Source organism: Amblyraja radiata, chromosome 35 (assembly GCF_010909765.2).
Source record: "Amblyraja radiata isolate CabotCenter1 chromosome 35, sAmbRad1.1.pri, whole genome shotgun sequence".
NCBI classification, from domain to species: domain Eukaryota; kingdom Metazoa; phylum Chordata; class Chondrichthyes; order Rajiformes; family Rajidae; genus Amblyraja; species Amblyraja radiata.
This window is the reverse complement of record NC_045990.1, coordinates 14,702,238-14,715,235: the sequence shown is the minus strand read 5'-3', so window position 1 is coordinate 14,715,235 and position 12,998 is coordinate 14,702,238. Positions and strand designations below refer to the sequence as shown.

General features: G+C 45.6%; 1 protein-coding gene across 1 annotated transcript in view; it reads left to right on the top strand.

Annotated features, from left to right (window-relative positions):
* znf653 (zinc finger protein 653) overlaps window positions 1–11,255 on the top strand; it is a 57,716-nt gene extending 46,461 nt beyond the window's left edge. The window contains exons 7-8 of the mRNA XM_033050789.1: window positions 2,784–2,883; window positions 10,931–11,255. Coding sequence (XP_032906680.1) covers window positions 2,784–2,883; window positions 10,931–11,108 — 278 coding nt within the window. The 3' untranslated portion in view covers window positions 11,109–11,255. The remainder of the gene's footprint in view (window positions 1–2,783; window positions 2,884–10,930) is intronic.
* Window positions 11,256–12,998: the final 1,743 nt, after the last annotated feature.

The window sequence follows — 12,998 nt, the reverse complement described above, 5'->3', positions numbered from 1 at the left end:
TTTACTGGCAGATGTCAGTTTTAAATAGAGCTGCTTACCGATCTAACAGGAAGCAAGTCTGAGGGTCGACAGTCCTAATATAACGTATGCTTTATAATGTCTAACCTGACAATTGTGGGAGTCGAGTGGTAAAAGTATATCTTGCTGAACCACCCCACCATATATCCTGGGGAGCATTCATGGCCCCTAAATTTCAAAAGTGTTTCTCGGGCTGGGAATTAAAATAAAGTGTAGTTGGGTTCGATTTTGTAAAAAAAATTGATTAATATTTTGAATTATGTGCTTTGGTATTTTTGGCTATTTTATGAATAATTCAAAGCATTACTTGTTTACTTCAGTTGCTGTTGTTAAATGTCAGAGATATTTAAAAACTATGAAATGATGTATGGAGCGGTGTATATTGGTGGGCGGCACAGGTGTCTTGTCTGTGGAGTTTACACGTTCTCCCTGTGACCACGTGGGTTTTCTCTGGGTGCTCTGGTTTCCACACATACTCCAAAGACGTGCTTGTTCATAGGTTAATTGGATTTGGTAAAATTGTAAATTATCCCTAATATAAAGGATAGCGTCAGTTATGTACAGGGTGATTGCTGGTCAATAGACAATAGGTGCAGGAGTAGGCCATTCGGCCCCTCTAGCCAGCACCGCCATACAATGTGATCATAACTGATCATCCACAATCAGCACCCCGTTCCTGCCTTCTCCCCATATCCCTTGACACCGCTATCTGTAAAAGCTCTGTCTAGCTTTCTCTTGAAAGCATCCAGAGAACCTGCCTCCAACGCACTCTGGGGCAGATAATTCCACAGACTCACCTCTCTGTGTGAAAAAGTTTTTTTTCATCTCCGTTATAAATGGCTTACCCCTTATTCTTAAACTGTGGCCCCTGGTTCTGGACTCCCCCTCTAGCATGTCCAAACCCTTAATAATCTTATATGTTTCAATAAGATCCCCTCTTATCCTTCTAAATTCCAGAGTATACAAGCCCAGCCGCTCCATTCTATCAACATATGACAGTCCCGCCATCCCGGGAATTAACCTGGTGAACCTACGCTGCACTCCCTCAATAGCAAGAATGTCCTTCCTCAAATTGGGAGAGCAAAACTGCACACAATACTCCAGGTGTGGTCTCACTAAGGCCCTGTACAACTGCAGAAGGACCTCTTTGCTCCTATACTCAACTCCTCTTGTTATGAAGGCCAACATGCCATTTGTTTTCCTTACTGCCTGCTGTAGCTGCATGCTTAGTTTCATTGACTGATGAACAAGGACCCCAAGATCCCGTTGTACTTCCCCTTTTCCCAACTTGACTCCATTTGGATAATAATCTGCCTGGATGTTTTTGCCACCAAAGTGGATAACCTCACATTTATCCACATTAAACTGCATCTGCCATGCATCTGCCCACTCATTCAACCTGTCCAAGTCACCCTGCATCCTCATCGCATCCTCTTCACAGTTCGCACTGCCACCCAGCTTAGTGTCATCTGCAACTTTGCTAATATTACTTTTAATCCCTTCATCTAAATCATTAATGTATATTGTAAATAGCAGCGGTCCCAGCACCGAGTCTTGTGGTACACCACTAGTCACTGCCTGCCATTCTGAAAGGGACCCGTTAATCCCTACACTTTGTTTCCTGTCTGCCAACCAATTTTCTATCCATGTCAGCACCCTACCCCCAATACCATGTGCTCTAATTTTGCCCACTAATCTCCAATGTGGGACCTTATCAAATGTAGTGTGTACCTGAAAGTCCAGGTACACAACATCCACTGGCTCTCCCTTATCCATTTTCCTGGTTACATCCTCAAAAAATTCCAGAAGATTAATCAAGCATGATTTCCCCTTCGTAAATCCATGCTGACTCGGACCGATCCTGCTACTGCTATCCAGATGTGCCGCTATTTCATCTTTTATAATTGACTCCAGCATCTTCCCCACCACCGATGTCAGGCTAACTGGTCTATAATTTCCTGTTTTCTCTCTCCTGCCTTTCTTAAAAAGTGGGATAAGATTAGCTACTCTCCAATCCACAGGAACTGATCCTGAATCAATAGAACATTGGAATCACCAATGCGTCTACAATTTCTTGAGCCACTTCCTTAAGTACCCTGGGATGCAGACCATCAGGCCCTGGGGATTTATCAGCCTTCAGTCCCATCAGTCTACCCAACACCATTTCCTGTCTAATGTGAATTAATGTGGTCGGCGTGGACTCGGTGACGGAAGGGGTTGTTTCCACGCAATATCTTTAAAGTCTAAAAGTAACACCTTAAAACTCTCATCGATGGCAAATCAGAGGGATGGGCTTTGGTTGCTGTCAAAGCTCTTGCCAAGATCTTTTAAAGACAAGGTCTTGCTGCTGCTCAGGTTGCAGAGTGGATACTGCACATCTGAATCTGCTGAGTGAGGGCATGAGGCAATGAGACTGGTCCAGCAAGATATAGCACAGTCGATATGCTGCAGCAAATAAAACAACCGCAGATGTTGAAAATCTGAAATAAAATTGGAAAATGCTGCCAATACTTCACATGCTGGGCAGCATCTGGGGAAAAACAGACAGTTGGCCTTTCGGGTCAAAGCCCCTTCATCAGAACTGATTTGTGTTTTTTTGGCATTTTTTGATTTTTAGTTGGATGTTGTGAGGCTGTAGTTAGGTCCTGGGTTGAAAAAGAAAGCATCTGATGTGTTGGCTTTTAACCTCTTGCTGGTTCTATGAAATGTTCCATTCAATGAATGGAAAATCTCTAATTCTAGTTCCATAATTTCCTTTCATCTAGGAGTGCGAGATTTTATTTGTGAAACTTGTGGGAAATCATTCAAAAGGAAGAATCATCTTGAAGTTCATCGAAGGACACACACTGGGGAAACACCGCTCCAGTAAGTTTATTGTTCAAATGATTTTCACTTTGGGAAAGCAGACGACTCAAGTGCTTGTAGATTATTCATGTGCCCTTTATTTGCCCGTAACGCATCACTTATAATCATAGAGTTACAGCATGGAAAGAGTTAGAGCATAGAGTTCAGTCCAATTTGCCCCATCGACACTAGTCCCAGCTGCCTGTGTTTGGCCCATCTATCTATATACTAGACTAAGTGGGACCCATTGGGTCCCATTGTCACGCGGGAGGCCTGGTCCTCCAACGCAATATTCCACCACTCACGCATAGCCCCCAACTGCGCAGGCGCGGCTGACGGGTTCCCGTTGTGACGCCCCTGATCTCCCCTCCCCACCCCCCCACTTTGCCCCTTGCCCTTTCCAACCTCACGCACTCACTCCACCCCCCCCCCCTCCCCCATCCACTCTCAGCGGTTCTCCTGCGGCGCAGTCATTCCCGCCCATAGGGTTCCCATTGTGACGTAGAACACGCAGGTCTTACTGCGCAGGCGCAGCTGGCAGGCGCGGCATAGCTTAAAATGTGAATAACTCTTAAAATATAACAACAATTTAAACGTTAAAGATGAGATTTATTCAGTCCTTTCTTGTTGCGTCTCTTGTTGTGTTCTGCAGCCAGGGGAGGGGGATGGCTACAGGCCGGGTTTGTCTGGGGGCCGGTGGGGGGAGCGTCCTGCAGCCGGGGGAGGGGTACGGCTTCAGGCGGGTCTTGTCAGGGGCCGATGGGGAGAGCTGCCGTGGCCTACCGCTGCCTACGCCTGCCGCTGCCGTGCCCTGCAGCTGGGGACAGGGACGGCTTCAGGCGGGGCCTGTCGACGGCCGGTGGGGGGGGAGCTCTGCCGTGGCCTACTGCTGCCGTGGCCTACCCCTGCCCTGCCTACCCCTAACGCTGCCTACCCCTGCCGCTGCCGTGGCCTGTCGCTGCCGCTCCCCACCGGCTTCAAGCGGGGACTGGTGGGGAGCATCCTGCAGCCTTGGACGGGGACGGCTCCCGGCCCTGGCTCCGGCCTCACTCAATGGCTCCCGACTCCGGCCGCACTCAGCAGCTCCCGGCCCTGGCTCCGGCCACACTTAACAGCTCCCAGTTCATCGTCGTGCTCGACGCTGTCGCAGCCATCACTCGCTCTCCGCACTCCGCTCACTCCGCTCCTTCAGCTTTATTCTCCTCGCCGCCAGTGATTGACAGCGAGTGCCGGAAGGGGCGTCGCCATCACGGCGAATGACAGTAGATAAAACCAATCTGCTGTCAGGAGAGGAGACCAATCTGCGCATACGTGGTTTTTACGATTTTTAAACCGTCATAACTTTTGTAATATTCCACCAATCGGAACAAAACCTGGTGTACTTGCAGCACAGGAGAATGGCGGGTAAGATGGCGTACAATCGTAGCGCTATCGGGTACTGTTTTTGCACAGATGTAAAAACACCGCAAACCGGAAGAGGACAACATGAGAGATTTAGTTATGTGTAGATAGATTAATAAAACTCTCATCTTGTCCTCTTCCGGTTTGCAGGAACTAGGATTGGATTTCAGGGAAAATGTGTAGGAAGGAACCACAGTTGCTGGTTTACATCAAAGATAAACATAAAAAGCTGGAGTAACTCAGTGGGTCAAGCAGCATCTCTGGAGAAAAGGATTAGGGACAGATGTTACATCTCCTGCGGTTGCAGACTCACCCCCTCCCGCCCAAAACCAACACCTCCCCAGGTACCATCCCCTGCAACCGCACATGCAACACCTGTCCATATTTATCCTCCTTCACTCCGTCCAGGGACCCCAACAGTCCTTGCAGGTGAGGCAGAAGTTCATTTGCACCTCTTCCAATCTCATCTCCTGTATCTTCTGTTCCTAGTGTGGTACTAGTTTCACTATCGTCCTGTTGAGTTTCAATGTTTGTATAGCTCATTGTTACCTTCCCCGCAGCCAACAATGTACCATTGTGGGCTCTACCTTTCCTTGATCATAGTTGCTTTTTGCTGATCTTTCATTCATTTGTTCTATGTATGTTCTTTATCTCACATGTCCCTCTCTCCTGACTCTTATGCCCCTGTCCCACTTAGGAAACCTGAACGGAAACCTCTGCAGACTTTGCGCCCCACCCAAGGTTTCCGTGCGGTTCCCGGAGGTTGCAGGTGGTTGCCGGAGGTTGCAGGTAGTGGGAGCAGGTAGGAAGACTGACAAAAACCTCCGGGAACCGCACAGAAACCTTGGGTGGGGCACAAAGTCTCCAGAGGTTTCCGTTCAGGTTTCCTAAGTGGGACAGGAGCATAGGTCTGAAGAAGGGACTCAACCTGAAATGTCACCTATACCTTTTTTCCAGAGATGCTGCCTGACCCACTGAGTTACTCCAGCTTTTTGTGTCTATCTTTGGATTTCAGGGAAGTTGGGTGGTCTGATTTGATTGAGGTTTTGGTGCGGAGGGAGAAAACATTTCCACTGCTTGGGGGATCCAGAATAGGGGAGGAGGGATGGAGGTACATGATCTAAAAATTAGAGCCAGTACTTACGGGAGTAAAATATGGAAACATCCACACAGAAAAAAATAGGTAATTATTGGAACTCTTTTTGAAAAACACCTGTTAATATGTATTAGGTCTAACATTAGGGATATCAAAAAAGTGATCTGAGGTTTAATTTCTTCCCACTCTAGTGAGTCATTTTGAGATAACTGATTGCTCTGCAAGGGAAGAGAGATAGACACAAAACGCTGGAGAAGCTCAGCAGGTCAGGCAGCATCTCTGAGGAATAGGAATAGGTGACGTTTCAGGTGGAGATCCTTTATCAGACTGAGAGTCAGGGAGCAGAACACCTGAGGTATGGGAAGGTACAGAACAAAGCAGAGCCTGCATCGAAGACTCAGGAAAGATGGAGCTCACAATGGTCCACTGTTGGCTGGGGATGACGTGAAGGAATACAAACGTTGAAATTAGTAAGGGGACTAGTGTGGGGGAGGGACAGCGTGAGGGCGAATACAAGGGTTGAGAAATCAATATTCATGAATGGTAACTTGGTTGTGTTGAACTAAGTAAGCTTTTCCACTGACAATTTTACTTCGGAGTCACGTGAGTGACTACGTGAAGAAGGCCGTTCAGCCGCCCGTGCGCCATTACGTCAGACACATTGGTGTAGGCGGCCGCTTGGGGAGCAGGAGCTCCTCCAACGCAGTAAGTTTTCAACTCAAGGTAAGCTTGTTTCTTACCTGTTTTATTCCCTGCAGGAACCTCTTGTTCCAGAGGCTTTCTGCCGGAGGATTCGCGAGGCCCAACGAGGGAACCAGCCAAGAGCGGGTAGCTGGGTTGTCGGGTGTCGTGGAAGACGTTGCTGACGGGGGTCAGAGGCCTCCAGGCGCTCCGGGTGCCGCGAGGTTTCACTCCGATAGGCACATAGATGCTGGGGTTCCCAGGGAGGGGACCTCCAGCAGGCCGGGTGCCGGGAGGGCGTTTCTCCTCCGACAATAAAATTTATGCGGGGGTGTCCCGAGGAAGGGGACTTCCAGTAGGCCGGGAGGGCTTCCCCCCGATATGAATATGAATACTGGGGTTTCCCGGGGGCGTGACCTCCAGTAGACCAGGAGTCGGGAGGGGTTTTCCCTCCGACAATATGGAGGGCTTTTCCCTCCGATATGAATGTTAATCCTGGGGTTCCCATGGAGGGGACCTCCAGTAGACCGGGAGTCGGGATATAAATATATATGCCGGGTGTCGAGAGGTTTTTCCCCGATATACATATAGAGGCTGTGGTTCCCGGGTAGGGGAATCCAGTAATTATGCGGGTTTCAGACCGCAGGGGTCCCCAGGAAAGGGGTTAAACGGACCGCAACAGTCAGCTCTGGTGCCGGTAGGGGGTTTCCCTCCGGTAATATATAAGGGTGCTGGGATTCCCGGGGGAGGGGAAATCCACCAGCTATGCGATGCCCAGACCGCAGAGGTCCCTAAGATGTGGGGTAAATCGACCCAAGTGGTCAGTCCTGGTGCCGGGAGGGTTCCTTACAGGGGAAAAAATTAATAATGTGGAATTGCCAGGATGGAGCCTTATTGAGAGGATGCTCAAGATAGATACACCCTAACATCAGGAGATATGGCAGTGTTGGGCAGATGGGAGAGCCCTTGTCAGCAGCGCCTTGTAACAATGCCGGCCTATTGCTCTAGGCCGTGTCAGCAGCACCTTGTATAGGGCTGCTTAAATGTATGGCAACAGCACCTGTAGAAGGGCTGCATGATGTCTCCCTCATGGAGGAGGTGAGCTTACCGGGGCATTTTCTGACCCTGAAGGGTGGACCTGTTGGAGAGGCCACGCCAGCAGCGCCTTGTAGTAGGGCTGCTTAATGTCTCCCTCATGGAAGAGGAGAACATGCCGGGTCAGTGTAAATCTGATACCGAGGCTGAGGGTATAGCGTGGAGCATACATCGAGGGATGAAGGGCACATGTCGGAGGTACGATTCCTGGCAGCAAGGTTGCCATCCCAACACAATGCAGAGAACACCACTATCAGGGGACGTTAGAGCCACCTGACGAATCTCCTATTCAGGTAAGACCTATTCCACAGGTAAAACCTGAAGGACGAAGCATAAACTGTTGGACCAATTAGGCCAACAACGAGTAGGAATTCATAGTTTAGGGGGAAAACGCACCCCACGGCTTCATCGGCAGGAAGCGGTTCACTGAAGCTGGTAGCAGCAATAAGCTGACCAGAGTTACTCTACAACTAAGTGACCACGAACAAGTTGGTAAGATTTACAATTGGTTGTGCAATACACAAATAACTGAGACATTGTCATCTACTCAGAGGCATTTTAACCAGGTAACTGGACGATACTAGTATTGCAAGAAGATTGGAATTTGGCCAGAAGAGTGTTGAGCCAGGTCCAGTATTTTAGCCAGGTTGCCTTCGAGACAGGCTCGGAGATATGGGGAATTGTCTTTCAAGGCAAGGTCAGAATTATGGCAAGAGTTGTCTTGGGACATATGAGAATTATCGGAACCGGGCCAGAGTTGCCGTCAGGGCAGACTCGAAATGATGGCAGATGTGGCCTGTTCATTATGAAAGAAGGGTGATCAAACTGATTTCATAGGGTTTTCCATGTACAAAGATCATCAGAGATATTTATGATGAGGCGTTAAACAGTATGATAACAATAAATCATTCAAAGGACTAAAATACTTGTGATGTATTGTCTGGATTATATTTTGATGCTGTATTTGGCTAAAATCCACTCAGTCTCAAGCTAATTGAGGAATTGTTATCTCCTATCCAGTAAATTAGGTTGTTATCAAATGGATAGTTGGCCTGTGACTCCGCCCTGGGCAACAGATTGGAATCAATAGAAACCTGGAACAGCCTTGTGGTTATAAAGGAGTTCCTATTCATTAGACTAACTGGCAATGTAATAGAGGTGATGCAGCTGTGCAAGTGGGAGAACTGACAGCATGCTTAATGACAAACAATAAGGGTCATGAAGGTCATTGATAATACAACTTGCTATTGCCAGCTGAAGCTAATAAGCCACTATGATGGACAAACAGTATTCAGCATTGCTCCAGTAGTTGATCAATAAATATGTCATTATATTGCAAAAAAGAGGCTATGGCTTAAGGTGGGAACATGCAAATGTCATCTCTAGTTGGAGGTGCAGGAGATTTGCAATGAGTTATTAACTCTTCAGTATTGGTATCAACTATCTATAGACCCTAAGTGCATTTATGGGTTAAAGAGTGATTGAGTGAATATGCATAGGTGCATGCTCAACTTCATGTTGATACACTAAGATGTGGCATATGATAAGCACGAGGGTGCAATCAGGGGAAAGATCCTGTAAAAGGTACATAATCTAATTTGCCACCGGAGTATCATTAAGTACAGATCAATGACAACACAGAATGGGTGTTGGACCACGCAGTATTTATGAAATTCTGATTTAATGCAACACCGAATATAGATATATTGTTTTCATGCTAATTAAAGATTGCAAAAATGTGTGGCATAACAGTGGCGAAAGATACATTCTCGCTACAAGCATGAGGAATGGTCTTTTATGTCTTCCTCCAATTTGCTTTATGTCGGGTCTTGAAATAGTCATCAAGAGTCGCTTTAGGTTCCAGCTGTGGAATTGACCTATGCAGTTTGATCCCCGATTTGTCGGGAATAATAATAATGCAACATTATATGGTTATTCTGAACGTAACTTGCTGGTTCAGCCTGTGGCTTGAGAGATCAGCTGTTGCATGATAAAATTAATATATGTTCTACAGATTCTCAATAGACTGCTTACAGCTTGGGTTGTCACGCCTATTTTTGTATGTATTCACAGTGCTGGAATGGTACCAAAAAAGCGGTACTTTGCTGTTTCAGATGGGAAGCGTTTGTTTAATGCTCATGTTACATTTAAAATGGTACAGATCCTGAGCTATTGCAGTTCATTTAAATGGTCTTTGACAATATTGAGTTATAGGATCATTAACTGTGCCAAGGTGCTTTCCATCAGACTTGCTGCAGCAAACAAGGTCCAAGTTGTTGGGTTCACCTCGGATATCGAGTTAGTAAAGGATATCTGTTACACAAGGTTCCCAGGACAAGTACAATGCAGTATGGGAGATTGACATTGTGTTAACACTATTTCAATAGGGGGTTCTTAGCTACATTCTTAGCTTTGATCGGACCTCATTAGGTAGTTATCCTCCTGGTGCTGGTTAGCGCAACAGGTCACTCGTTACATTATTGTGACAGGAGAGGATGGTATATCTGCGAATATATGCATAAGATTTTATGCTATAATTAATTTAAGCAGAGCAGTAGGTGTGTCAGCTCTCAAGGTAGTTCAAGACATACACAGGGACCTTTTGTGATGTGGGGACACACATTTACAACAATACGTCAAGGTCACCAAGAACATTTGAGACTCTGAGCTAACTACGATTGTTAGTTACAAAAGACGCTATAAGAACCTATCTGCTCAGATCTTGCCAGGTGTTAAAACTGAGTTGAGTTATGCAGTAGATACTGATCCGGTTCTCACTCCACCAGGGCTGCTATAACAACAGCAGTAAGGGTTAATTACGTTCCGCGGGACCACATCCTAACGGCTGTAGCGTGGTCAGATTATAATAACCCGTTGCCAGACCAGGTGTATTTCTCAATTTATTTTATGTTCTGTAATAGGTTCCATCCGGATGAGAGATGTGATTATTGTTATTGCTTATATAACAGCATCAGCATGTTTAAATCTATGTCATGACTGTATGCATTATGAATGTTTTCCCTCATTTGTCAATGAGGCAGTTGTGGTTGTGTAGACTTGTTTTCTCACGGCATGAAATCAGAGCTTTGAAATCTTCACGTAGTCACTCACGTGACTCCGAAGTAAAATAGTAAGATTAAACGAGAACTTACCAGTTTGAAGTTTGATCTTTATTTTATGAGGAGTTACGATGAGGGATTACGTGCTCTCCGCTCCCAGCCCTCATTAAGGTCATCTGGTAGTTCTAGTCTTCTTTCATCTTACTATCATACTTCAGTCACTATTATTATCTGTGATTTCACACTTCTGCTTTGAAGATTGACGCACGTGTGGCTGAACGGCCTTCTTCACGTAATCCCTCATCATAACTCCTCATAAAATAAAGATCAAACTTCAAACTGGTAAGTTCTCGTTTAATCTTACTATTACTGATGAGCCTGTACTGAATTAAAGATCAGAATTTGAACAATGCCAAGCATGAATTAGGTTAATTCGATTAGAGATCCAGTGTGGAACCATGCTCTTCGGTCCACCAAGTCACGCGCTGACCAGCGATCCTTACATTATCCTACACACACTAGGGACAATTATATCAAGTCAATTAATTTACAAACTTGAACGTGGGAGGAAACTGAAGCACCCAGAGAAAATCCACGCAAGTCACTGGGAGAAGGTACAAACTCCGGACAGAGAACACCCATAGTCAGGATGGAATCCGGGCCTCTGGTGCTGTAATGCAGCAACTCTACCGCTGTCTTTAAATATTTATTGGGCTTTTCCCCTTTTTGTTTGCAGGTGTGAAATCTGTGGATATCAGTGTCGACAGAGAGCTTCACTAAACTGGCACATGAAGAAACACGACACGGAGATACAGTACAACTTCACCTGTGAATACTGTGGCAAGAAGTTTGAGAAAATGGACAGTGTCAAATTTCACAAGTTAAAAAGTCACCCTGAGTGTCAGACCATGTGACTTGACATTGCTGGCCTTGTACTGTTGTAGCAAGAGGCATATGCACGAATCCTCCTCGACAAGGCGTAACATTTGTGCAAGCACTGTTTATTCAAACATAAAATTCTATATTTTCAGCTTCTCTATATTAAATATTTTCAAATTGTTGCGGGTTGAGTGGGGTTTGTGGTGCGGGGGAGTTTGGGGGCAAATGCAATGAGTTTACTTGAATCCCGGGCCAATGCAATGGCTGGTGCCTGAGTGGAGGCCACTCTGTACAGCAACTCTTCTGTCCACTTGAAGAGACTTCTTGTTTAATCAAATCTGCAACATGCCTAGCTTTAACGTTGGTCGCAGCCGGCAGGTGAGCAAAGAAGCATGTTTAAAATCACAATAGCCTATGACTGAGTGTAATGGAGCACGTGGATAATCACACATTAAGGCAAACATATAGAGCACATGTTAAGGGAATTGTTTCATGTCAAGGCTGTTTTCATCAGAACTGGAAAAAGTTGGAGGTAAAATAATTCAATGATTTTTTCATTTGCACTCTCTAGGCCACATGTAGTTTTTGTGGACAACTGTTGTTCTCCTGTTCTAGTCCATACTGCAGTTACTCATACATGAACCATGATGGGGATGGTGAGTCAGGCATTTGGATCAGTTGTAGTGTGCCGGATAGTGTCTTTGCAATGATCTATACATTATAGAAAATGGAATCCAACTTGGTTCATGCTACTCGAACAGGTGTCTGGGTGATTTTTGGACAATGTGTACTCAGTGAGTCAAAGGTCCTGTTTCCAAGCTGTATCTCGAAACAAATCTAAACTAAATAACAAATTGAATGTGTTATTATGTAAATGGTGATTATTACCAAAGTACTGTGTTGGTACATGTGAAATCATGAAATGCTGAAATAGGGTGCAGAATCCTGGATAGAGTTTACAATTTCACAAGTTCAAGCCAGACCCAGGCACTTGTAGATTTTGGTCTGCAAAATAATCCATTCAGTGACATGTAAGCAAAGTCTTTCACTTTGCTGCTTTAACTGTTCTCAATGCAGATTGGCCGTGAGATGCACTTTGCATCAGGTTTTCCAGATAAAACAAGGCAAAACCTGCTTTGGTTCTTGATCCAGATAATACTCTCACTGGACGTTTGTGAGCGAATGGTGTGTGCAGGAACAAGCTTCCTCTCCCATGTGAATATTGATTGAACTGACAAAAGAATGAGTCAAAACGGGTATGGACTGGCAGCAGACTAGTTCATCATTATGAGCTGGTACCAAGAAAATTGAAAATATTTGTAGAAGGAGGAGAAAACATTTGTGTGGTCTGTTGCTGGTCTTCACAGTAACCAGCAAAAGGTTTCATGAATTAACAAAATCCTTCAATATACAACGATAGTGAGACTCCTGAATGAAGGAGCTTGAACTGCACATTAAGTTAAATGTTTAAACATTGGCAATTTCCAGATGAAGTCTGTTACTTAGATAGTTCTGGTCTTTAGTGTGGACTAGACAGCCAGGCAAGCTGTGCATGGTGTTCTGAGTTCACTGTGCAGCAGTTCGCAACAAAAATTTTGGTTCTTGCAAAAGGGCAAAAGCAAAACCTTGGCGAATGAACAAGGTGCCTGAGATTAGTGGTTCTCGGCAGGATCTGGCTTGTGGAGCAGGAGTTATGGCACTTTTCAAAGGACCACGAGTGTAGATGGGACATGTTGGTTGGTGTGGGCTAGTTGGGCCAAAGGGCCTTTTTCGACAGTCTATGACCCCACCTAATTGTGCATTATCTGATACATCTAAAGTACGACACTTCTCCCTATCCTCCCGTCACACAGTGCTGGTGCATGAGCATTTTCTGTACGCCTTTGAGGTCTTGCTAATGTTAAGTTGGCATCATCACCAAAAGG